The 24,667-nt window shown below is 46.9% G+C and overlaps 1 protein-coding gene across 7 annotated transcripts in view; it reads left to right on the top strand.

Moving 5' to 3' along the window:
- LOC103286545 (core histone macro-H2A.1) overlaps window positions 1–24,667 on the top strand; it is a 109,594-nt gene that overhangs the window by 32,023 nt on the left and 52,904 nt on the right. For 2 of the 7 annotated variants that reach the window (XM_008142125.3, XM_008142114.3), the window contains exons 1-2: window positions 2,665–2,808; window positions 14,036–14,240. In XM_008142125.3, coding sequence (XP_008140347.1) covers window positions 14,069–14,240 — 172 coding nt within the window. In that variant the 5' untranslated portion in view covers window positions 2,665–2,808; window positions 14,036–14,068. Of the gene's footprint in view, window positions 1–2,642; window positions 2,809–8,888; window positions 8,956–14,035; window positions 14,241–24,667 lie in introns of those variants that run through there. The other 5 variants (XM_054717868.1, XM_008142112.3, XM_008142121.3 and 2 more) reach the window with 5 other exon arrangements.

Raw genomic sequence — 24,667 nt, 5'->3', positions numbered from 1 at the left:
CCAGGGGACAATATTACTAGTGAGTTCTATGAGAATGGCACACTGAGGAGGGGCATGAAGGGGTGGGCAGGGTATCAAGATCAGCTCTTGGAGGAGTGTGGATTCTAACCCAAGGACAGTGATGCATGACTGAGTGGGGGGTGGGGTGGGGGGATGGATGCTGGGTGCAGAGGAAGCCAGGCCCCTGGAAAGGCTCTCTTCAGTTCTGAACCATGAGTGTTCAGGACCCAGATGAACTTGGGTTTGAATCCTAGCACCAGCCTGGCCTCTCTGTGATGTCAGGTATATTTCTAGGTTTTCCGAATCTGTAGTGTCTTCATCTGTAAAATGAGGATAGAAATGCGTCAGAAATAGCCTGCCTGCTGAGGCTCTTGAGAGGGTGAAATGATGGGACGTATGTGACCCGGTACATGGTGAGTGTACAATAAGATGGAGAGCAAAAGCAGCCTTTTGAACATTACCTACTTCGAAGTCACCATCAGAAACCAATGCTGGGGTGGAGGTGAGTGAGTTCCTTCGTGGCCCCCTGGGGTTGCAGATTGGCATTTATTGGACAATCATCCTTTGTGTCTGGCCTTGGCCATTACTGAGGACCTGGGGAAGGTCTGTCCACCACCAAGGCACCAAAAGGCTGCAGGCATCTTCTCCTCTCCATACAGGCCTGGCCTGACAACACACCTAGAATGTTGCTCTCCCTGGGAAGGAGCCTGGCATGGGCCTGGCGCACAGTAGGTGCTCAGCAAGTGTCAGTTGAGTGAATAAAGGAAGTCTAGCATCCTCCTGGCTTGCTGTGACCCACAAAAAACCTCACCTGGTGGCTGGCCCCTGCAGAACTGAGGGGCCTGCTCAAGGACCCAAGGAAGGACAGAGTAATAAGGCAGGTGGTCTCTGCACCTTCCTCTGACATCCTTCTGCAACTTCCCTGGGAGTTGGGGATCCTCACACATCCTTAATGCTTTATTTTGGGACACAAAGAATCATCATTTCCCCAGTTTCATCTCCTATAACTCTCCCCTTCACTCATTCCATTCCAACAACCTCACACTCACTATTCCTTTTCTTAAAATAAAAATATTACTGACATAACACTAAGTTTAAGGTGTACAACGTGTTGACACATTTATGTATTGCAATATGTTTATCCCTTTCCCTTTAGTTAACACTGCTATCATATCACATAATTAACATTTATTTTTTGTGGTAAGAACACACTATTCCTTTGCCTCAGGACCTTTGCACTTGCTGTTGTTCCTCATGCTTGGAACACTCCTCCCCCAGATATCCGCATGTCTTGCTCCATTGATTCCTTCAGGTCTTTGCTTAAATGTCACCTTGTCAGGGAGGTCTTCTCTAACATTTGAAACTCCATCTCACTTCACACCCCATATCCTCCATCCCTGCCTTATTTCCCCCCACAGCACTTACACCATCTACCGCATCATCTCTTTTGCCGCTTGTGTTTCTTTCCCTCCTAGACTGCAACCTCCAGGAGGGCAGGGAAATGTGCCTGTTCTGTTCACTGCTTTATCTTAATCACCCAAATTGGTGCATGGCCCAAAGGATGACTTCCATACCCAACTGCATCAATGAATGCATGAGTGGCATGGGTTGGACACTGCTCTGCAAAGTCCAGTGCAAAACACCCTGGTGACGGGAAGAGGTTAGCGCCCCTGCTCTAGAAGTCAGCCTGAGGGCGGGAGGGATTTGATGCGAGGGGCGGTACCTTAAACAGCACATCAACCCTGCTGGGTGTATATTGTTATTTAAATTTGGTCTACCACCAGGTGCTCAGGTGGCTTCCCCCTCCACACTTTGGCAGGTGGAGTAGGGGTAGGGCCCTATCTACCCAGGATAGGGCACTCCCGCCTTCGCGAGAGAAACCTAATTCAGAGATTTCACAGGTGGGCCCCTCCTCTTTCTGCCTGTCTGCAGTTTTTAAAACACGCGTGTGGTGATCAAGAACCACTGTTCACATTAGTGAATCCCAACTGGGTTCAATTGTGAACGTTTGCTCAATGGAGGAAGAAGTAGCTAATGGCTTCCGTGTGCAAAGCAGGTCCAAACTTCTGGTGGTCCTGATGAAGCAGGATAGTTAGTTGGTCAAGGGACAGAAAATTCAGGGGGCCTTTATCTAAAGACAGCGGCGGGGAGGAGGGGGCTCTGCGGTGCGCGGAAGGCTTGCGTTGGCTGGGAAGGGAAAAGTGGTAACAGCAATTGTGCCTCCTTCTCTGGGTTAATGGGAAGGATTCCAGAGATGAGGCAGCGAAAGTCCCATGCTGAGGGCCAGGAACACAGTAGGCGCTCAGTAAGTGCCACCGGAGACGCACAGCCTGGGACGTGCGCTGGAGAAGCACTGCTGCCAGGGCATCTCTGCTCCGGGGGACCGGCGTCCGGCGTCCAGCGTTGGTGCGCGGTGCCTGAGGGCAGAGGGCCGGACGCCAGGCCCTCGGTGCAGCCGGGGACAGACCGACCGACCGACGTCCGGCGGCAGAGCGAGGAGAGCCGCCGCGCGCGTGGCGGCGAGGCTGGGGTCAAGGCCGGGGCGGCGCGGGAGGGGTGGCCGGACGCGCGCGGACGGGATGGGATGTGACGAGCGGCGCGCTGTGCATTGTGGGAATCCTGGGGCCGCAGCGACTGGTTCCAGTTCACTCGGCAGCGGAGCCGGGCGGAGGGGGCGAGCGCGGGGTGTGCGGGCGGGAAGCGAGGGGGCGGGCGGGCCAGCGAGGAGCGCGGAGAGAAAAGGCGCGAGCGGCCCAGAGGGCACAGACCGAACACCTTGCTGCCGCCGCCGCCGCCGCCGAGCCGCCCGTAAGTGCCGCGCAGACCTCGCCGCGCGGAGCCCTCGCCGCGCGCCCGGTCCCGGCTGCCCGGTCCGGCCGCGCTCTTCCGGCCGCGGGTGCCTGGGAGCGGCCCGGCCTGGTGCGCACCGGGTGGCGCTGGTCCGGCTCGAGCCACCGGGCTTGGCGCGGCCCACGCCGGGGTCTCGCGCGCACGGCGCCTTCCCGGGCCGTACCGGGGCCGCGCGGGATTCCCTTTGGTTTTGTTCAGAAAGCAAACCCGGAAGCCGACTCCTCACCACCGCGTCCTCCTGCCCGCGCGCGGGCGCTTTTGTGCGGAGGAGACAGTTGGGCCCCTTCCCCAGCGACCCTTCCTTGGGCTGGCGGGCAGACGGCTCGGCCTGAGGCCGGAGGCGGCCCTGCGGCGCCGGCTGGCCGGCCTGGGCCTGGGCGCCCAGGAGCGGTTGTGCATGGAGTTGGACTCGGCGAGGCCCCACCGGCCCGCGGGTTGCCGGCCCCAGCACAATAAGTCGGGCCCGAGAACGGGGTAGCCGCGGTGTAGGCGCCGGGCTCTGTCTGCTGGCAGGGCGGGTGGGGTGGGGGCGGTTGGAGGACACTCGCGGGACTGGAGCCGGGCTGGGCAGGGAGAGGGTTGTCCAGAGACTGGCCTGAGAAGGGGCCACGAAACCCCCGCTGTTCTTGTTGGGCTCCGGCCTTTTGTTTGCTCTGGGTTGGGAGTTTTAAAGGTAACTCCGGAAGGCTGCAGACTCCCCTGGTGGAGAAGGCCAGGAGGGAAGAGACTCGTTGGGGGTGGGGTGGGGTGGGGTGGGGTGGAGTTCGAGGCGAGTTCTAAGGATGCTACTGCCGGGTCACCTGACAACAGGTGTGTGGATGGTGCGCCCCACCTCCACTCCTGCAGGGACCACAGATCACTCCAGGATCTTGTTAATAGATTGCTTGGAAGGTTCTTTTAGACAAGATGTTAGGGAAAGTATTCCTGAGTTTGAAAGTGAAAGGCTTCAGCTGAGGCAGACCTTGAATTCAGTAATTACAATGACCGTGATGTCCCTGTAAGATTTTAATGATTTAATCAACAGCCTATAAGAATAGACAGTTAGAGGGGCACCCCTGCTAGCTTCTCTTTTCTTCCACCTTTGTGGTTTGAGGTTTCACCGTTAAAGCGGGGAGCAGGGCAGTGCTTTGTTCCAGGGCGCTCTGCTCCAGGGCCTCAGGGGAATTTTGAACAGCTTTAGGTTTGCGTGGGAGGCTCCAATTCTAAGTTAGGTGGAATCCACCTACTACAGGCCACCTTCAGAGTACTCTCTGCGGTCAGAGGAGTTATTAGCTCCGAAATGGACACCTCATGCTGCAACTGGAATTAATACCCCTGTACACAACTAACCAAAGTTGGGCAGTGGCATCTCAGTCTTGCACAAGAGGCTATTTGATAAATATACATATTTGTAAACCTATTTTTTCTTTAAACAAGCACCGCCGAGACTTTAAGTTTTTCCCCAAAAAAAGTTTTAGTAGACTGGAAAACCTCTCCAGTCATTTTGTTTTAACCTGTCCCCATTGTATGGTGATAAAGGTATTAAAAAGGACAGAAGGAGTTAAAGTGAAGGTAGTTTGAGGCAGGGCCTTCAAAATGAGGAAAGGGATAGTTCACATTTTGTTAAACTTAGAGAGTTGTCTAGAACAGCGGTCGCCAACCAGTGGTCTGCAGCCCACTGGTGGTCCATGAGGCCCGCTGGTCTAGAACATCACATGCACAACTCTAAGTCACTGGCTCGGTCTAGACCAAATGGCTAGGGAGTGGTGCATCTTAATCTGCCAATTCTTCTGGTCCTGAGATGGCGGAACTTGGGGAGGGCCCTCGTTCCTTTCCCAGAGAGAGGCTTGAAATACATGTATTCTGGGACGTGCCTCTTGTCCCGCGCCAGCATGGCCAGGTTCCGTGAGCCTGAGATTGGGCAGTGAAGGATTAAGAAAAGACAGACGAGAAGAAAGCTGGGTCTGGGTGGGACGCTGCCCTCTCTGATGGCGAGGCAGCGCCACAGCCTGCAAGCCGAGTCTTTATTTTATAGCCCGATTCCACGAGGCAAAGTAAGGGCGTGGTTACAACTGGTGGGTTTCGAATCTACTCAATTACATGCACCTGATCAAGCTTTGTTTACGTGCTGCACCTCCCGCAGCTTATATCACTTAGCCACGTGGGACCACAGGTTCGGACTATAACCTGTCCAAACACTGTAGCCGCTCTCCACAGCTTCTAATATTGCAGAGCTAATGCTGCTCTAAGTCATTTAAAGGAGATTTATTTAAATTAACAAAAGAACACACTGAAAACCTAAAAATCTGTATGTGGTGGTCATCAGAATTGCAGCAGCCTCTAGTTCTTGTTTGGGCATGCCTTTGGATTTGTGTTGGGTTTTTCAGAGCTCCATTCTTGGCACATGGGCTGGGGAGGGGTAGGAGTAGTGGGGAGGGTGCTGGTCCTATGGGTTCTCCTCACTTTCTGTAGCTTTAGAAGTACATTGGGCCTCACCTCAGCTCTTATGAGTGAGCCTGAGTGGGTTAGCTCTTCATACCAGAGTTGTATAGGTTGTTTGCTGGATTAAACCTGCCAGATCAGTGTCTTTCAATAAATATTTCCTGGGAATTAACTCTGGGTCAGGCACTGGGGACAGTACCATGATCAAGAAATGCCCAGTCCTTTTCCTTGGGAACTTGACATGTTGAAAAGACAGGCAAGCAGCTGTTGTGAGGTCAGTGCAAGAGGCCACAATTGCTCCCATAGTGGCCCCAGGACGGTAACCTAACTGGAGCAAGCCTTTACCAGGCACAGAAAGGCCGAGTAACAATTGGCTGGGCAAAGGAGGGCAGGGCAGGATAAGTGTTTGAGGCCTGGGGAACCACATGTGCAGAGTCTTAGAATAATGACAAAAAGGGTCATGTGGGGGAGCTGCCGGAGGTTCAGGATGGCTGGATCCAGGAGGAGAGTCTGGTGAAGCTAGAGGGCCAAAGGGCCAAATCACAGAGAATCCTGATCAGAAATATGCTGAGGGATTTAGACTTCATCCTAACAGCAGTGACTCTGAGCAGGAGAGAGATGTGGCCAGAAGTTCTTTATTCTTGTTAGGAACTCTTCCTCTGTTCAACAAATATTGAATGGTTTCTAGATGCCAAATCTGACCGCGCTCTGCCCTGCTAAAGTTCACCTTTTAACTTGACCTTTGATAATCTTCCATTGGAGTGGTCATCTTAGTTTGACACAGCCTTTAAAAGGGAGAGGAGGTGTGAAGGAAAGTTTCCTGGTAAAGCAGGCAGACAGTGCCTTGCTATTGAAATACAGGGTGAGGCAAAAGTAGGTTTACTGTTGTGAGTATGCAAAAGTTTATTATTTATTAATTATTGTATTATTTTCCATACAAACAACTGTAAACCTACTTTTGCCACACCCTGTATAGTGGTGATTCTTTTTTAAAAAAAATATTTTTATTGATTTCAGAGAGAAGGGAGAGGGAGAGGGAGAGATAGAAACATTAATGATGAGAGAGAATCATTGATCAGCTGCCTCCTGCACGCCCCCTACTGGGGATCACACTGGCAACCTGGGAATGTGCCCTGACTAGAATCAAACCCGTGGCCCTTCAGTCCACAGGCCGACACTCTATCCAATGAGCCGAACCGGCTAGGGCAGTGGTCGGCAAACTCATTAGTCAACAGAGCCAAATATCAACAGTACAACGATTGAAATTTCTTTTGAGAGCCAAATTTTTTAAATTTAAACTTCTTCTAACGCCACTTCTTCAAAATAGACTCTCCCAGGCCGTGGTATTTTGTGGAAGAGCCACACTCAAGGGGCCAAAGAGCCGCATGTGGCTCGCAAGCCGCAGTTTGTTGACCACGGGGCTAGGGCAAGTGGTGATTTTTTTCGTGCAGCTGGGGAAGCAGACCATGAGGAGGAGACAGTTGGGCCCCTTGTGGGTGTAGTTGGACTTGGTGAGGGTTTGCAGAGGTGAAATCTTGATCCCAGACTAGTTTCCTGCAAACTGTTTCCTGCTTATGGTGAATAACACTCGTGTTTGGGTTTTGTTTTTCCCCTGCCACTAAAAATCTAACATGTCTGCTGGAGCAAAATGTGCGGTTTAGGATTTATTTACTATATTATTTATTCTTTACTCCCTGTTTGCAGTTCCTTGGTTCCCCCAGGGTAGACTAAATTCTTTAATCATCGGGCTCACTTTATGATGTAGTGTTTTATGAATGGAGAGAGATGTTCTTTCTGATTGGCTAGAGTACCAAAACAGGTCCCTGTTCTGAACCAATCAGAGCATAGCTTGTGAACCCCAGCTCTGTGAATGATGCTTGTGTAGTATATCCACAGGCCTCTGGGGATATGACAGTAGCAACATTGTTAACCATTTGATGTGATAGGAATAAACAGAAGAGAATGCTGTAAATAGGATTAATGTCCTATACTTCAGAATTAAGTTTCTCAGGTTAGCCTTTGTGATTGGAGTTGATGGGAAGGTAATAAATGCATGTGGACACATGGGCATTTATCCAGCTGCATGGAAAGGATGGGGCAATCTTCCCTCATCCACAGTGACTTGAGCACTGATAGTTCAGATTCCTTTATCCTCAGGTACTGAAGATAGGGATGTCTGACTAACAGCTCCCCAGCAGTTATAATATTCATTCAGGATCAATATGCATGAGTTCATTGCTTAGATAATAAAAGACTTCACGACTGATCATTTCAGTGGTTTTGTGAGTGCCCTATTTTTTTTTTCTGCTGCATCTTTAACAGAGGTCAGTCTCTTATAGATGTGAGGAAGATAAGTACTATCCTCTAATCTGTGTTAATGAGCTGGTCCAGTGGCAAGAAGAGAGGTCATTGGAGCCATAGAATTGTCAGGGAGTGGAAGGCTTCTGCATGGCTCCCACCTCAGGTATCTGGACAATTGTGTTCCTTTCCTGGGGAATCCCCAAAGTATCCCTGGATTTCCAGAGCCTGGGATCCCACAGGGATTAGCCAGGTATGTGTACATGACTGGTCCTAGAGAAGGTCCCCAAGTGGCGTCCCACTTCCATATCTCTGTGTCCTGTGACCTTTGGAAATGCTACTCTCATCTTTGTCAAGAGACCCCTCCACAGTAAATGCCAACTAATCAACAAACATCCAGCCAGCATTTGAGAGCCTTCCAGGTAGGCAGAGATACAGTGGTGAGCAGAGCTGACAAAAGATAAGGAAATAGGCAGTGATGATACAGGGTAATAAGTGTTGAGGGTGAGGTAGTTGGTTTTTGAATGTTTATATAAATTGGATCTAGAGGGGCAATTAGGTTGGAAGGAAGGCCTGGGACTGTATTTGCAGAGTATTTTATATCAAATTGAGAAAGCAATTGAACATATGAAAGAATGGTGGCAGGCCTAGGGGCATTATAAGGGATTTTTAGCTGTGTTCAGGGGCTACAGCAGGAATGTCCACTGAGAAAACTGGGAGCAACCCAGCCTGGTGGAGCCCTGGTTGCTAGAAATAGGGAAGGACGTAAGCAGGGCCTTGTGTGCAAGGCTGGAGCTGGGTATGGGCTGCCCCAAACTAGACTCTGATTGGGGGACAAGGCGGGAATGTAGAAGAGAAAGATCCTTGATAGGTCTGCATTAGCAGAGAAGGTTTGGGAACCACTAAGTAGGATAGTCCCAGGCAGAAGGCGGAGAGAGCGTTCCAGCCTGAGCATGTACCAAACACTGTAGGTGGGAATGAAGGTGGTTTGCTATGCAGTGAGAAGCCTGTTAGGGTGTCCTGTTGGGGAGGAGTAGAGGGGAGTGGTGTGGTAGGTAGGATGGCCCTTTTCTCTCCTCAGTAGTAGAGGGCTTGGGGTTTTCATGTCCATCTTACTCACGGATCCTCACAGCCAGGCTTCTAATTAGTCTGTGCTATGAGAACAGATCATGTTTTCCAGAGACTTGCATCTCCCTCAAGCCTGGCTCATCTCTCTGTATAGCCCCTCTCCAACAGTGTATCTCTGAGTAAACTTTGGGTTTCTGCAAACAAGGTTCCTGTCTGTTGTGATTGATTTATAGAGGAGCTGCAGAGATAAATACCACAGAGATCCCTTCAGGATCAACCGCAGAAGCTTCATTTCCTGACCTGATAACAGTAAAAAAGGTAGCCAAGCTAATATATATGAACATAATGTGATGTATGAATGCTAAGGTTGCCTGAATACCTTTTATTACTTCAGAGCATGTGGGGCCCTTTACAGGGGTAAGGGCTTCTAGTTTACTGAATGAGGTGTCCTGGACGATGAGTCCAGGAAGGAAGGACACAGCTTTGTCTGTTGATAAGGGAGTGTTGGTGTTTCTCCTGTGAGCAACGTCTGTCCCCTGAAGAGAAGCTGAGTGCATCAGAAGTTACTTTTTCTATGATGAGAACTATCCATTTCTCAGAAGAGGCTGGATGCAGGACATGGGTCAAACAGGGCTCAGCAGGCTTTGGTTGGTCATCCAGACCTGGTTTCAGGGTCAGCTTTCAAGTTGGTTTGTCATGTGACAGGCTGACTGTTTCTGTTTTCTTCTGAGCAAATAGGTAGAGGACATTTCTCAACTTCTCTTTCAGTTGGCCATGTGATCAAGTACTAGGTGATGGATCATGGTTAGAAGTAGTATGCCTCACTTCCAGGTCTGGGCCTTGAAAACCTCCATGTGTTTTCCTACATGGCCTTTTTCCTTCCATGGTAACCATGGGAATTGTGATGGATTAATGGGAGTGTGGATCCATGAATCATCCATGCATTGGCCAGTCATTGAAACCCACTTGGGACTTTTCACGAGTGAAAAAGAAGCTGTAGGGGCTTATTATTATAGCAGCTAACGCTGCCCTCATCACTACAAATATCCAGTGCCAGTTCTTCAAGATGGTGGTCTTTTTGCATCTTATGCACATTGTTGTCATTTTTATTAACTTTACTGAGCACTCAGTGGGTGTCAGGCCTTTACCTGCATGCTTGTATTTAATTCTCTTATATTCTTACTAGAGGCCTGGCGCACGAAATTCATGCACAGGTATGGTCCCTAGGGCTGGCCTGCAATTTGGGCCATCTTCCCTGGCTACCCGCAGCTGGCCGCACCCCCTGCCACCACCCATGCCCCGGTTCCCCGTTCATCATTGGACAATCAGAGCCTGCCGGTCAGTGTGCCTCATAGTGACTGGTTGAGCGGTCATTCTGGTGGTTCCACCGTTAGGGTCAATTTGCATATTACCCTTTTATTATATAGGATATGCATGCTCTTATTCAACTTTTTGAGGTCTATTCTATCATCATTTCCACTTGACTGATGAGGAAATAGACTCAGGGGCTATATCATGTGCCCAAGGACACATAGGCTGTAAGGAGCAGAGCCATGACTTGAACCAGATCAGTCTGATTTTGGAATTTGAGTTACTAACCTCAGTGCTCAACAGCCACTATCCCCACATTGGAGCCTGGCCATAGCTTCCCATATTTCCTTCCCCTCTGAAGAGCAGGATGGGCCTGCACATTCATGGGTTTATCTGGAGACTGCAAGCTACAAGTTGATATTCCCACATATTACTGGATGTCATGAGGCTGCATGGCTTAGTCAGAATTCTCATAGCTGTGGCTGCAGCTTGGGGATCTATAGTTAGAATTGTAGAAAGAGCATGGGGAGGGATGAGCAACAGAATCTTGCAGGATAGCCTCCCTTGGGGAAGGAATAAAGACTTAGATCTGCTTGAGTCAGAGAGAACTGGACTCAAATGAGACATGAAGATCTTCATTGAGCAGAGTGGCACTTGAGGGTCCATGAATTTTTAGATCTTTCCTGGGACCCAGAGAACCAGAGATGAATTAACTACAGTGCCTGGCATCAAGTAGCTTGCAATTCAGTCAAGTTGGGGAGGGAGGTACACAGATATGTGCCAGGATATGTGCTATGGGAACATGAAGCAGATAGCAGTTCCAGTCCATGGCCAGGTCCAAGAAGAGGGTTCGTGTGGGCACAGTTCAGGTTGGCAGGAGGACAGGCAGAAGAAACAGCATGTATAAAGATATTCTGGGCACAGCATCACAGGTCAGGAAGTCAGGGGCAGCCTGGGGCATCTGAACCCAGGCAGGGTGGCAGGAAGCAGTGCTGCTGAAGCAGTTGAAGGATGCTGTTTGTGGCTGGCTTAGGCGATGAAGAACTAGCAAAGTGGGCAAAAATCCTCTAGTGTTTATGGGACCAGACTGGTGCTGGGGAAGTAGGTAAGTAGTAGAGCTGAACCAAGGTGGGGGTGGGGTAAAGAGAAGGGAAGAGGCTTGAAAAGTTACAGAGGTGGGCTCAGTTTGGCTAATGATTGGGTGCTGGGAGGTGAGCAGAGAAGTGGGGCCAAGTTGACTCTCTCTTGGTAGCTTGATGCATGATGTTGCCAATGATGGAGCTGAGAAACCCAGAAGAGCTTAAGGCACCTATGGGACTTCCAAGTGAGCCCTTGCCACAGGCAATCAGAACAGAGCTCTGGGACTCAATAGCCAGATATGCACTGGGCTGGAGGCCTGTGAGTTACGAGTTACCACCATGTGGATGATGTAATGACTCTTTTTAAAAATCCTCACCTGAGGATATTCTTTCCATTGATTTTTTTTTTTCTTTTTATAGAGAGAGAAAAGTGGAGGGAAAGAGGGGGAGAGAGAGAAACATTGATGTGCAAGAGACATATTGATTGGTTGCCTCCTGCACGAGCCCCTACCAGGGCCTGGGATCAAGCCCACAACCGTAGTATGTGCCCCTTGACTGGGAATTGAACCTTAAACCCTTTGGTCTGAGGGCCAACGCTCTAACAACTGAGCCAAACTGACCAGGGTGATGTAACCACTCTTGGCTAGATTCAGAGGGAAGCACCAGGAGCATCGCTTTTAAGGAATAAGTGTGTTTAGAACCCATCAGGTTTCTGAGGGCTAATGGTTCCTCGGGGGTAGGAGGGCCGCCACAAACAGGGCCGCCTGGAGACAAGAGCTGAAGTCTGGGCTACAGTAAGAACGGGGCTGAGTTGCATTAATCATCACTGACCACAGGCCTCTCCTGAAAAAAAGGGGAAACATTCAAATATGAAAAGCACTTAGTCCAAAAGTCTAGAGTTGATCTGTAAAATGGTCTGTGAAACACATTTGTAGTAAAGCAAAAGACTGCTAGGAAACTCAGTGACAGCTTTCCCTGCACACATACATGTGCACACATGTGTACACATACCATTTCCTGCCCTGAGTGAGCACAGGCACCTGTTTGCAGGGAATGTTTTAAAATGGAGCTCATTACAGCAAGAAATGGAGCCAAGTAAATGTTTTAAAATAACTCAGACCCTTATAGGACTCTTTAGCACTCAGTGATCAATTAAGATTTGGTGCCCTTTGATAGGGTGAAATATAGGGTTCTCTTCCCAGTGTCTTCAGCCCCCTCCAACATCTTCCAGAATCAGGGCTTGAGCCCCTTAATTCTGTTGGGCCTATTAGTACAGCTGCCTCAGAGTGTCTAGGAATGCTGCTCTCTGCTGTTTTGGCCATCTCTGTCAGGCAGCCAATTTGAGATGATCTTGAGGGTTGGTCACACTGATGTTAGGTACACATCATGGCATGTCCCAAATATAGGTTTGGCCATCTGAGTAATAAGGACGTCTAACTCTGTGGCCTCCATGATCATAGAGTCATGGACTGTTGGAGTTTTAGGGACCCATGGAACCTAACCCCAGTTTACCAGTAAATGGGAGACCTGCCCATTTGGTTCAATGGTCAGAGCATACTAGTAAATGTCCTCTAGGAAAAGCTTGCCTGATGCCCCTAAATAGGCAGAGGCCTCATTAAAGCCTCTCTCCTAGCACCCTGCACTGGCCTTTCACCACTACCATTAAATGACTGTAGGGTTTTTTTGTCTCTCTTCCCCACCTGCTCTGCGAGAACAGGGACCACACTGTGTTGTGCACTGCTGTCTCCATTCCCCAGCATAGTTCCTGAAGAGAATGCATGGCGACTTGAATGTTGTTAGCAAGCATTTCAGACTTTACTGTGTGGTGCTACACTAGGAGCACAGTCATGGACAGACTCAAGAACTTGTAGTCTGATGGGAGAGACGGGGGTATGTGCCTGTCATGCATGAAGCACATGGGAGCCTAGAGGGTGGAGCATCTGAATTCGAGTGCTCAGGGAAGGGTTGGCAGAGGGCAGAAAGCAAGTGTGAAGGATGGAGGAGATCCTAGCCAAAGCACAACTACTGCAGAGGAAGGCATTTGGGGAGGACTACACACAACCACAAGAAGCACAAAATAAAGCTGGATGGGTGTGCCAGGCCTAGATTTTAGGGCATTGCTTGACAGTCCAAGGGTCCTGATTTTATCTTGCGAATTTGGCAGCCAGGGAACACTTTAAGACCAGGGTTATGATATATTCAGACTTGTGTGTTTAATGATAACCCTGCCCATGGAAGGAGGTGGATTACAGGAAAGGGGGCCAGTGGTGGGAGACATTTGTGATCATTCAGTTAAGATAGTGACGACCTGGATCTAGTCATAGTTGGGGTGGAGAGGAGAGGACCCCACAGAGGTGTTGAAGAGGGGACATCCTCTGGGCTGAGTGTCATTTTGGATGGGAATGGGAGGAGCAGGGAAGGAAAAACACTTTTCTAAGGGCAGGCCTGTTCAGCAGACCGGAAGTGTCCAAGGGCCTCTTATTCCCATGTGGCCACCCACTGAGCTCCAGTGAGCTGTTCCTGCCTCTCACACATTAAGGATTGTAAGGTACAGATGCTGCTTTCATCAAAGAACATAGGTAACTGGCTTTAAAGCTTCATTCTAGGACAGGTGACATTGTTTTTATTTTCTTTTATGAAGACTTCAGCAAATTTATTAGTTCTGGTCTCCAGTATATGAGAATGCAATTATTAAACAAGTGTGTAAAACACAGCCAAGAATTCCCATTTTCTTTTACATCATGCGGCATAAAAGCAAGACACTTAAGAACAGTCACTGTCAAAGTAACCTTTAAATGGAAGGGGCTGATAAAATTGATGTCATGGTATAAAATGTAAAAAGCTAAGCCATTCTCTCTTCAGGGGCTGCAGCACCTCAGTATAGAGTATCAACAGGGCTTGGAGGGCTGCTGCTGGCAGGACCTATTTCTCCCAGGGGCCAGAGTATAAGGGGAAAGGGAAATGGCGCTGTCCCAATGATCCTGATGGTGTGCCTCTTGCTTCCCCAGCGTGCTTACTGATCCAGCTCCAGGGCCACCGCCATGTCAAGCCGAGGCGGGAAGAAGAAGTCCACCAAAACCTCCAGGTCCGCCAAGGCAGGAGTCATCTTCCCTGTGGGGCGGATGCTGCGGTACATCAAGAAAGGCCACCCCAAGTACAGGATTGGAGTGGGGGCGCCTGTGTACATGGCCGCTGTCCTGGAGTACCTGACAGGTGAGTACCCAATTCAACTGTGATACCACTGGCAGTTCTGACAGCTTTTTTGTTTGTTTGTTTCTTTTATTTTAAAACTTTTCAAACCTATAATAAAGTTATAAGAATAGTACACTGAACATTTCTCTCTAGATCCACCAGTTGTTAACATGTTGTCCTCCCAACTCGTGTGTGTGTGTGTGTGTGTGTGTGTGCGTGCATGCATATGTATACATTTATTTTTTAAAAATATATTTTTATTGATTTCAGAGATGAAGGGAGAGGGAGAAAGAGAGAGAAACATTAATGATGAGAAAGAATCATCAATTGGCCACCTCCTACACGCCACCTATTGGGGATTGAGCCTGGAACTGGACATGTGCCCTGACCAGGAATCAAACTGTGACCTCCTGGTTCTTAGGTCGATGCTCAACCACTGAGCCATGCCAGCTGGGCTATACATTTATTTTTGACTGTTACATTTTATATGGTTTATTTTGAAATTCCCTTAATTGTCCTAATAATATCCTTTATAAATTTGGCTTTCTTTCATGATCCAGGATCCATTTCAGGATCATACATTGCATTTGGCTGTCTGGTTTCTTTAGTCTCATAATCTTAAACAGTTCCTCAGCTTTTAAAAAATCTTATCCATGACAATGACCTTTTTGAAGAGTCCAGGCCAGTTGTTTTGCAGAATGTCCTTCAATCAGGTTGATCTCATGCTTGGATTCAGATCAAATGTTTTAGTAGGACAATTGTATAAGAGATGTTGAGTCCCTCTCTGGTGTCACGTCAGGAGGCACCCAATGTGGCTTTGTCCTGTCACTGGTGATGTTCAGTTTGGTCATTTGATTAAGATGATGTCTGCAGATTTCAGCACATTCTGGATCACAATCTTTTACCCAGTAGCTTCAGCATTTCCTGATGATCTTACCTGAATCTGTTATTTCCATAGTGGTTAAAAAATGGTGATTTTTCTATTTCTGTCATTTCTTCTGCATTTATTATTTGGCATTCATTTGTAAACAAGAACTTCCCTTCTTTTTATTTTTTGTACTATCAGTATTGGTTTATGGATTTTTTTAATTTAGTGGATTATGCACTATCATGTCATTACTGTGATGCTCAAATTTCTACTCTCAAGCTGGTTTTGTATCCCTTTTCCATGTCTCCATCAGTTTCTATAGATTTCCTTGCTTTCTGACATCATGAGGTATTCTGGTCTCACCCTGGACTTTGTCTGCCCCAATCTTGGAATCAGCCATCTCTCTTTGGACCCTTTCATAGATAAAATCTTATTAGTCTTATTGGTGGCTCCACAGCAATTGTGGGAGACCAGCTAGAAGGGAAACCACCCCCATTTTTAGTGATAAGAAAACCAGCCTGAAAACATGAAAGGACTTGCCTGGGGTGGCATATAATCAGTAAGTACTCGAGGAGCGTCCCATATCCTGCTGTCCTGTTGTCATGCTATTACTTATTGTTCCATACACTATCAACGTAAGTGGTAGGAAGAGGCACCTTGATTCTTAGCAAGAGAAGGTACCTTTTCCAAACTTTACAGTCAGGCAGCAAAAGAGCTGTATTGCTTCTTACTCTCCCAGGTCTCTCAATAACATCAAGAGGTTTCCCTATGGAAAGCACTGTCATAATTGGTGTGTTAATAGTCGTGAGGTTTTGAACATATTCTGGGACTTTTGACTCTGCTTATTGGAGACTCTTACAGGTGACATGCCCGGTAGCGTGAGCTAGGCATGATTCTTCTCACTATAGAGATAAAGAAACAGAGGTCCAGAATTTATGTGGCACATGCTGGCAGCCATGCAGGGAGACCACAGAAGTCACTAGATATGAATCAGAGAACATTTTCTAGTTTTGGCTTGGCAGTTTACATGCTGTAGGACCTAGAGTGAGTCATTTAACCTCCTGGACCTGTTTCCTTACAACTCAAATGGACACAAGAGTCCTGCTCCACCAACTCCAGGCTGCTGTGAGAGCCAAAGGGGCTTTGACCATAATGGGAAAGCCGACATGATGTGCAAACCAGCCAGCCTGTGTTTTCTGGTTTCCAAATGCCATAGTACCCCTATCACTGGAGTTTTCATAGACACTGTCATTAGGTCAAGTACAACATCAGTTTCATTTCTTCCATCAAGCTTCCTCTTTTTAGTTTTCAGGGCGTGGGATACCACTACTACATCATCTCTGAGACAACTAGTGTCCACACAGCAAACCTGTACATTTTCCTTGTCTGTGCCTGGCTGGCTCTGAAACTGAGCACAGAGGTTATGAGGTCACAGTCAGCGGGTCCGTTCTCATGGCGTCCAGAGACCTTGATCCTGTTTGCACCCACATCCGTCACATCTGTCCGCAGCTACCATAGGTGTTTGGTAGTGGTCACATAGGGGAGCGGGAACAGCCAGGGCAACCTGTTACTAGAGCTGGAAAAGTAGCTTACGGCAAATCCTTACTTTCATATTAGTCAAGTTAACCCCTTGTACATATTTACTAGGTGTACCGGTTAATAATGCAGATTTTGTAATCAAAGAAAACACGATAATTTCAAGAGAAACATCAAAAGTGCTTTATTCAAAGTATTGTTCACTAGCTACACATTTCCCCTATCTTTCAGGTAATTTATGCATGTCATCCCAATAGAACTTTTCTTGTTTTGAGGCAAACCATTCAGAGGCCCAATTTTCCACTTCTTCGTACGTTTTGAAGTGCTGCTCAGAAAGTGCATGTGCCATCGATTGGAACAAGTGGTAATCTGAAGAAGCAAGGTCTGGTGAATACGGCGGGTGGGTTAATACTTCCCAGGCAAGATCTTTTAACGTGTCTTTAACTGGTTTTGAAGTGTGTGATGGCGCATTATCATGAAGCAAAGTTACTTTGCTGTGTCTTCCAGCCCATTCTGGTAGTTTTACAATCAAAGCATGGTTCAAATTGACCTGGACGTTCTTTGTCTTTCACATTGAAATCATCACTTTTAAAGTGTTTAAACCAGCGTTCACAAGTATCTTGAGATGGAGCAATGTTCACCATAAGCTACCCGAAGTATATACAATAACTTTCAGCAGCACTTTTCTTCAAAATAAAGGAATGAATTAAAACTTCCCGCAAATGCTCTTTTTTTTTTTGCATGAAATTTGACATTTTTAAGCGTAAAAATATCTATGACGTTAACACCTTCAGAAAATTTGACATAATGAAGTTTTGAAGCTTGTTGTCAATACAACAAAATAGCATACATATCAAATTGCATATATGTCAACATATGTATAACTCCATCTATTGGAAAAAAAATCTGCATTGTTAACCGGTACACCTAGTAAGTTTTAGCAAGACCTTCCACAAAGCTATAGTTAGCTGAATCTGAACCATTTTCTTTGTCTGCACACAGTGGTGAGTCACTGGCATGACCATTGCCTAACGCCAGTCCCCAACATGGTGCCAGGCCTGCATGACTGGCACCTCGAGAGACATCCTGAGCTAGCAGTTCTGTGTCCGGTCATTGCTGTGGTCGCTTGTGTCCTATGTCCTGATGATGGGATAGGAGCTGAGTTCTGGGGCCATGCCCAGTAAAAACACCGCTCCATCCTGCTTCTTAAAACAGTGCTGCACACCCACACCCACTGTTCTCAGAAGGTGACCTACCCTGAGCCCCTTCGGCTAGAGCATGTGGATATTTGGAAGTCCTGGGCATCTGCCCACTCAGAACTTGGGTTTTGGTCCTTAAGTAAAAAGGAAAGGTGACCAAGATCTCTATTCTGCTATTTGCTTTTGCTTTATTGAAGACCCTTTCCCATTCATTCCATATATTTATTGAGTACTTATTGTATTGCAGGCACCATGCTAGACTCGTATGAGAGCTTAGGAATGTTGGGGGCAGAAATGGTCTCTGTTTTTTGGAGTTCACAGTTTAGTTGGGAGAAAGAACCAACCAACCCAGATGGTTACCGACTTTGATAAGTGCAGTGAAGGGCAACCAGCCCTGTGAGAGATGGGAGAGGGGCTCTGCCATCTGCTCATCTGTGCTGGATACACCTACTGGGTGCCAGCCGGCCTCCTGTGAGAGCTTGGGGAAGATATCAAAAGCGGGGGAAGCCAGGGTACCAGCCCCTAAGTAGCTCAGGGCCTAGTCAAGATTGTGGCCAGATACAAGGCATGTGAGGGAAGTACCATCATTTCGCAGGTCCTCACTAAGAGTTGTGATGTGTCTGGCACTGGAATATAAGCCCAAACAAGACCTTTCCCCACCCCAAGGAGGTGTCTGTCCAGGGATAGGTCCAGGCAAGAGAAACTTGGTGATGATGCAGGACCACCTATGCCATGAGAAGGTGTCAAGAAACATTTCCTGGAGGATGTGTATTAATCAGTTAACCAGATTGGCCTGCTTGTCTAGTTTTCACCCAAAGGTGCTATGAAGGGATTGTTTTCTTGTCTGCGAGGCCCAGACCCTTACAGGTGGCAGACAGTTGCAGGCATGGTGATGGGGGTATGCAACACAAGGCTCTTTTGGAATGGCTGGGCCAGGCCTCCTCCCTTCAGAAGGCCCCCGTGGAGAGATGAGTGGGGGTCTGGATGCTCAGGGGCTTCTAATAGGACTGCTGAACTGCAGGGCCCGCTTAGGCGGCTCTGGAGCAGGTGGCCAGCCCTGGGGAACACTTGGGGTGCCATGATGTTCAGTGGAAATCAGGTAGAGGCAGTGGAGCTCAGCAGTTAGGAGTGTGGACCTTGGTGTATGACCTGCCATTTCTTAATTGTGGCTTCAGGTAAATCACATCTCTGAGCTGTGGTTTTATTGTCTGTCAACTGAGGATAACAGCAACTCATAGGATTATCATGAGGCTGAAATGAGAGGATGCACGTGAGTAGCTTTGCCTTGCCGGCACAGTGTACACGCCCACATGCTATCACATTAGGGTTAAAGCAGAGAGAGGAAGAAGTCCCTAGTCATCCTGCTCTGGCTGCTGAGGTGACTAGGGGTTGCCCACTTCCATTAGGGATGGTGATGGAAGTTGTCACTGTCCACTCATGCGTGTTGTCCTTTCAGTTGGTCAGAAGCCACTGTGCCTCACCAGCACCTACAGAATATCTTGGCAGCTTTAGGCCTACTCCTTCTGGTTTGCTCAAGCTGCCTCTTGACACCTCTTCCTAAAACCTGTATCACACTCACCACCAGGATGCCCTGTTATCAAACTCTTCTGTCTGGTGTCAAAGTCCACTTCTGACCTGAGCTTCTGACATACTCATGGAAACCTGGAAGGATTTTCCAGTTAGCTGGAACTGAGCATACTCAGCCCTGGGCCTGCGTTAGGGCAGAGCTGAAGCCAGACTAGCATGAGAGTGTCTGAACAGGCAACAACCCTGCATGCCTGGGGCCACCAGTTACATGCTTCCCTGTGCAGAGCATGTGTTCAGGGCAGGGATCATGGAAGCGCTCCTCCTTAGGGTTTGGTCAAGGCTGGGGTGGATGTAGGGAGGAGGCACTGGGGGTTGCCCACTTCCCTTAGGGATGGTGATGGAAGGGCTTGCTTCTAGCTCTGAAACTTGAAGCTGGTGTCTTTTTCTCCTCTTGGGTCCAGAACCCAGTCATCTATTGAACTTAAAAGGAAAAGTCAACATTTGGAACAAGGTTGAATCTGATGACCAGACAGCTCCTTCCCCAAATCTCTGTGTGCTTGTCTCTGCAGCACTGATGGACTCTACCCAGAGCTCTTCCTGAGGAATGTGATGTTGTCTGCTGTCTTTTCAGGCCTAGGACTATGTGGGCTTCATTCCATTCTCTACCCCCTTGACCTCTGACCTTCTAGCCTAAGGGATTATAGTAGCCCCCACCTTTTGGGGTTGCTGTGCAGATTAATATTGCATCACATAAATTTAGCCAGCAACCATAGTAAACCCTCAATAAAGAATAGCTGAAAATAAATGTCATGGGGAAACTGAAGCAGTTTCTTTGAGGAATCATCTTTGCCTTCATAGTACTGTGGCACTTTTTGCTTAACTGATGTTTAAAGGCAACTTGATTTAGTTCAGGCCTCTTTGAGTCTCTCCCTTGTGCCTAGCACAGCACTGAACAGTGCTGGAAGATGTAGGAGGTGTGAACTAAGAAACATGCGACATGGCTTTTGCCCCAGTGAAATTCCCATTGATGATGGGGGACATACATTCCCATAGAACAGCAAGGGAATAAGCAGATCTGAGCAGTAAGTTAAGAGTACTTGAGTCCCAGAGTGGGGAAGTGGGGGAGTGGAGGGGTAAATGAGAATTGTGTGGAAGAGGAAAGAGCAAGCACATTTGTGATCTAATGCTCTCAAGTCACAGGTCCAAGACACTCTGAGTCAGTATTGCTCAAATTATATTCAACAAAACCATGGTGTTTGGTGAAATTGAAGAGGTAGTGCACCAAAAAATAGGGCTCTAAGGCTGAAGTGAGGAGACAGCGAGACTCTCATTCCCTCTTTTGAGATGGATATATGAAGGACTTTGATAAGTTCCTCAGTAAAGGTACTTGTTTTAGTTTGGGATTCACCAAGAAACAGCTTTTCTTACTGTAGGACTTTTCAGAGCCTTTAACAGACTGGTGTCATCCTGAATCTCCAAGGAAAGGAAATGTGATATGTTGTGGTTCCCAAACTTATATCACAAAAGCCTTTCAAGAAATACCTTTAAACACCATACACAGTACAGTGTAGGGGACACTGTTGTGGGTTAAGCTCATGAGGAATGGCACTATGAGCAATGCTAATGAAGAAATAAAATCGAGAGCCACTATAAAGAATGAATTTTGGTCTGGCTTCTTATGGCAGAGGCACAAAACTTGACTCATAGATAAGGAACCTCAATCTTCCTCCTCCATCCACAGCTCTAGACACAAAAGTCACTTCAATATTTGCTAGGGGAGGTAGAGACTTGGGGAAGCTGTGCATTTTTTCTACTAGGCTGAGTCACTCAGGCACTGACTCAGGGAGGGCCTATCACCCTCCAGGCCTGTGCTGGACACTGAGATACATGACAAGAGTCCCTGCCCAAGGAACTTACCTTGGGAGGCAGTGCCTTTGGAACCATTTTACTCAACTCCTGAGAGAACAGGCCTGGTTGCCATTCATCAGATCCAAAAAGATATGTGATCATATCTTTTTCTTTTTTGGGGGTCCAGAAACCCTGTTATATAGCCTGATCACAAACCTTATTCTACAACTTACCTCCTAGGACTTAAGCCTGCTTGCAAAAATCAAATCTTTCAGAGGATTTCTCAACCTTAGAAAGATGCCCTGGCTACCAGCTCTCAAGGCTGAATGTCTGATATCTTGTAATAAACGTAAGCCCTCCCATGGTGACCACTGCAAGAGGTCTGCTGATTTGGATGCCTAACCTCTGGTCTGTTTGAAAACCTAGTGTCACAGTAGTTAATGCATTTCTACCTCTCACAAGCTAAGGCTGTGGCTAGAGTTTTTTCTTCTGTCTTCTTTGGATCTAATCCACAAATGATGATGACATTGGGATTTGTGTATTCTTAACCCCCTACTCCTTTTCCATTTTCCCAAGCCCTTCCCCTACCCATCCCCCTTATTTTGAACATTGGTCTTCTCTCTCCTGTCCTTTGTCTGTGACCAGAACCTCCACAGTCTTCCAGCAGGCCCTTGGCATCCTGTCACAGCAGGCAGTCCTGTCTGAAGCTGCTTGTGTGTATTTCACTAACTGGTGAAGTTCACAGGGCCAGCTCCTGACCTGAGGAACAAGCTGGGTCCCCTCCATGACCTTTACAGACTGGATGAGGCGCAGCCCTTATGCCTGACTGCATCCTGCAATAAAACCCAAAGGAAAAGGGTGGTTGTTAAAAATACACCTTGCTGCCTGGTTTTGGCTAATAAAAGAATCATCCTCATCCCAAGTTTCAGCTTGTTTGAGTTCTGTTCTGTAACTCAGGTCGGATGTTGCATATGCCTTTGGTGTTAGTCACTGGGCCACACTCCATCCTGCCCCCATCTGTAAGTGCAGCAGAACCTGCAGTTGGCTCTGTCACTTACCCGGCCTCTTTACCAGTTTCCTATCCAGGACACTCAAGTGTGCCCTGTACTCACAGCTAAATTTAGGGCAGGAAGAGGAGAACAGGCAGGCTGCTTCCTTGATGCTCGAGGCCCTCTGAATCCCTTCATCTCTTGCTAGTTTCTATGACCACCTCTATGTTAGATTAACTAACACTTCAGATCAGAATCTAGCCGACTCTTGCTAGCACCTTCTGGAGCATTCATGCTCCCCTGGGGCTCTCAGCACTCCCATAGTTCTCATTGTTCTGGAAAGCCCTTTATCAGCTTCATTTTCTTTTAAAAATAAAAACCACAGGAAATAAAAACCACTAAGGATTTTAATGAGCCAGAGGGTTGCAACTAGAAAAAAGTTGGAAACACTGAAGTTAAAACTTCAGTATGCTGGGTACTGAGTATGTGCACACTGTATTTAAATGCATGTTCCATTTTGTGGTTATATGAGTAATTTGTCTTTGAAAATTTAAGAAGCTAAAACTCACTGTAATTCCGCTGCCCAGAGATATAACAGCTGGCACCGAATGTCTCTTGTGTGTATGTGTACATGCATGAAAGAGAGTTAGATTTTAATTATTTGTTTTATTAATATCTGCTATTGTTGATATTCATTGATAGCCAATCACAGAAAATCATCACTGTCAAAGCAAATCATGACATAATTAAGGAGGTGCTATCCACATATGTTACATTGTCTACCCTCCTTTAGTCTCCTAGGAGGAATAGATGACTCCATGGTAATGACTTCAAGAAGTGCTTGAAAAAGCAGTGGTTTAGCATTTTATATGCCTTTGACATTTCCTTGATGGTGTGGTGTCAGATGGCTAACCAGTTAGCAGACTCAAATGGGTCAGATCTCAGGGTTTGAGGCTAGAGTGTAGAAACCACCAAAGGGTGGACTTCCCCAGTACCTCACCACCCTACCTGAGATGTGGAGGTGGCATCACAGCTTGAGGGGCACGTGGATCTGCTGTAGAGCTAAAAAACTGAGTTTTTATCCAGTCCTTCTGAAAAATCCATGAGATTGTCCAGGACAGCATATATATGACCTGGGCCCACTTCGTGAAACAACGACCCCTTCTCTCCCTGCTCTCCGAGGGCCAGGGTTGCACTGTATCACTGGGATCAGAGAAAAGGAAGGCCTCAGTGCTTTCTTTGCAAATATTTTCCCCTAGTCTGTGACTTGTCATCTTATTCTCTTAATAGTGTCGTTCACAGAGCAGTTTTTAATTTTAATGAAGTCCAAATTAATCAATTCTTTCTTTCATGTATTGAGCCTTTAGTGTTGTATCTAAAAAATTGTTACCAAACTGAAGGTCATGCAGATTTTCTCCTCTGTTATCTTCTAGAAGTTTTATAGTTTTGCGTTTTACATTTACATGTATGATTCATTTTAAATTAATTTTTGCAAAGTGTATAAGGTCTGTGTCTAGATTCACTTTTTTGCATGTGGATGTCCAGTTGCTCCAGCACCATATGTTGAAAACCTTTCTTCTTTCTTGAAGATAAACTGTGTTGCCCAGGAATCCTCAGTGGTCAAGGAGTCTCTCTGTTGCTTCACAATTTCCCTTTGAAGGATAAGATGCAACTTTCTGCCATTGGGGTCTGCACATATATAAACAAGTTCCATATCAAGGGTTCTGTTTTGGCTTGCTCCAATAGAAAAGTACACAGCACTATAAAGTCTGTTTCTGAGTTTAGGAAAGGAAAAAGATGTGACCAAAACTAAGTATGCCTCCTTTATCTCTGACCTTCCATCTGGGATCACTTTACTTCCGACTGAAGTACATCATTTAGAATTTCATTTAGTGAGGTCTTTTGGTGATAAACTTTCTCAGGGTCTTGTTTTGAACATGTCTTCATCTCATCCCTAAAGTTTTAAACTGTTATTTCTCCAGTGTCTCTATTCTAATCCCTGTCTCCATATGAAACATAAACATATGTTAGTGTTTCAGCTTATCTTCCTGACCTGTTCATCTCATTCATATATATATTTTTAATCTCTTTGACCTTCTTTCTGGATAATTACTCTTTTTTGTAATCATTTTTAATTTTTTAATTTTCAATTACAGTTGATATTCAGTGTTACGTTAGTTTCAGGTATATACCCCAGTGATTAGACATTATATAATTTGCTAAGTGATCATCCCAATAAATCTCACACCCATAAGACACCATACATAGTTACTAAAATATTATTTACTGTTTTCCCTGTGCTGTATATGTTATATATCCTTCTAAAGATAATCTTTTTCCCCCTTTTCATTTCCAAATAAATCTAGAAAATGTAATCTCAAAAAATAATAAATCAGGATATTGGGTACAAGTGATATGCAGAGACTGACATTTATATTTGAGCCAAAACCTTACTTTGGAGAATCTGAGGATCATTGATCT

This window comes from Eptesicus fuscus, chromosome 6 (assembly GCF_027574615.1).
Source record: "Eptesicus fuscus isolate TK198812 chromosome 6, DD_ASM_mEF_20220401, whole genome shotgun sequence".
Lineage (NCBI taxonomy): Eukaryota > Metazoa > Chordata > Mammalia > Chiroptera > Vespertilionidae > Eptesicus > Eptesicus fuscus.
The sequence above is the reverse complement of the archived record's forward strand: the minus strand, read 5'-3'. Positions and strand labels throughout refer to the sequence as shown.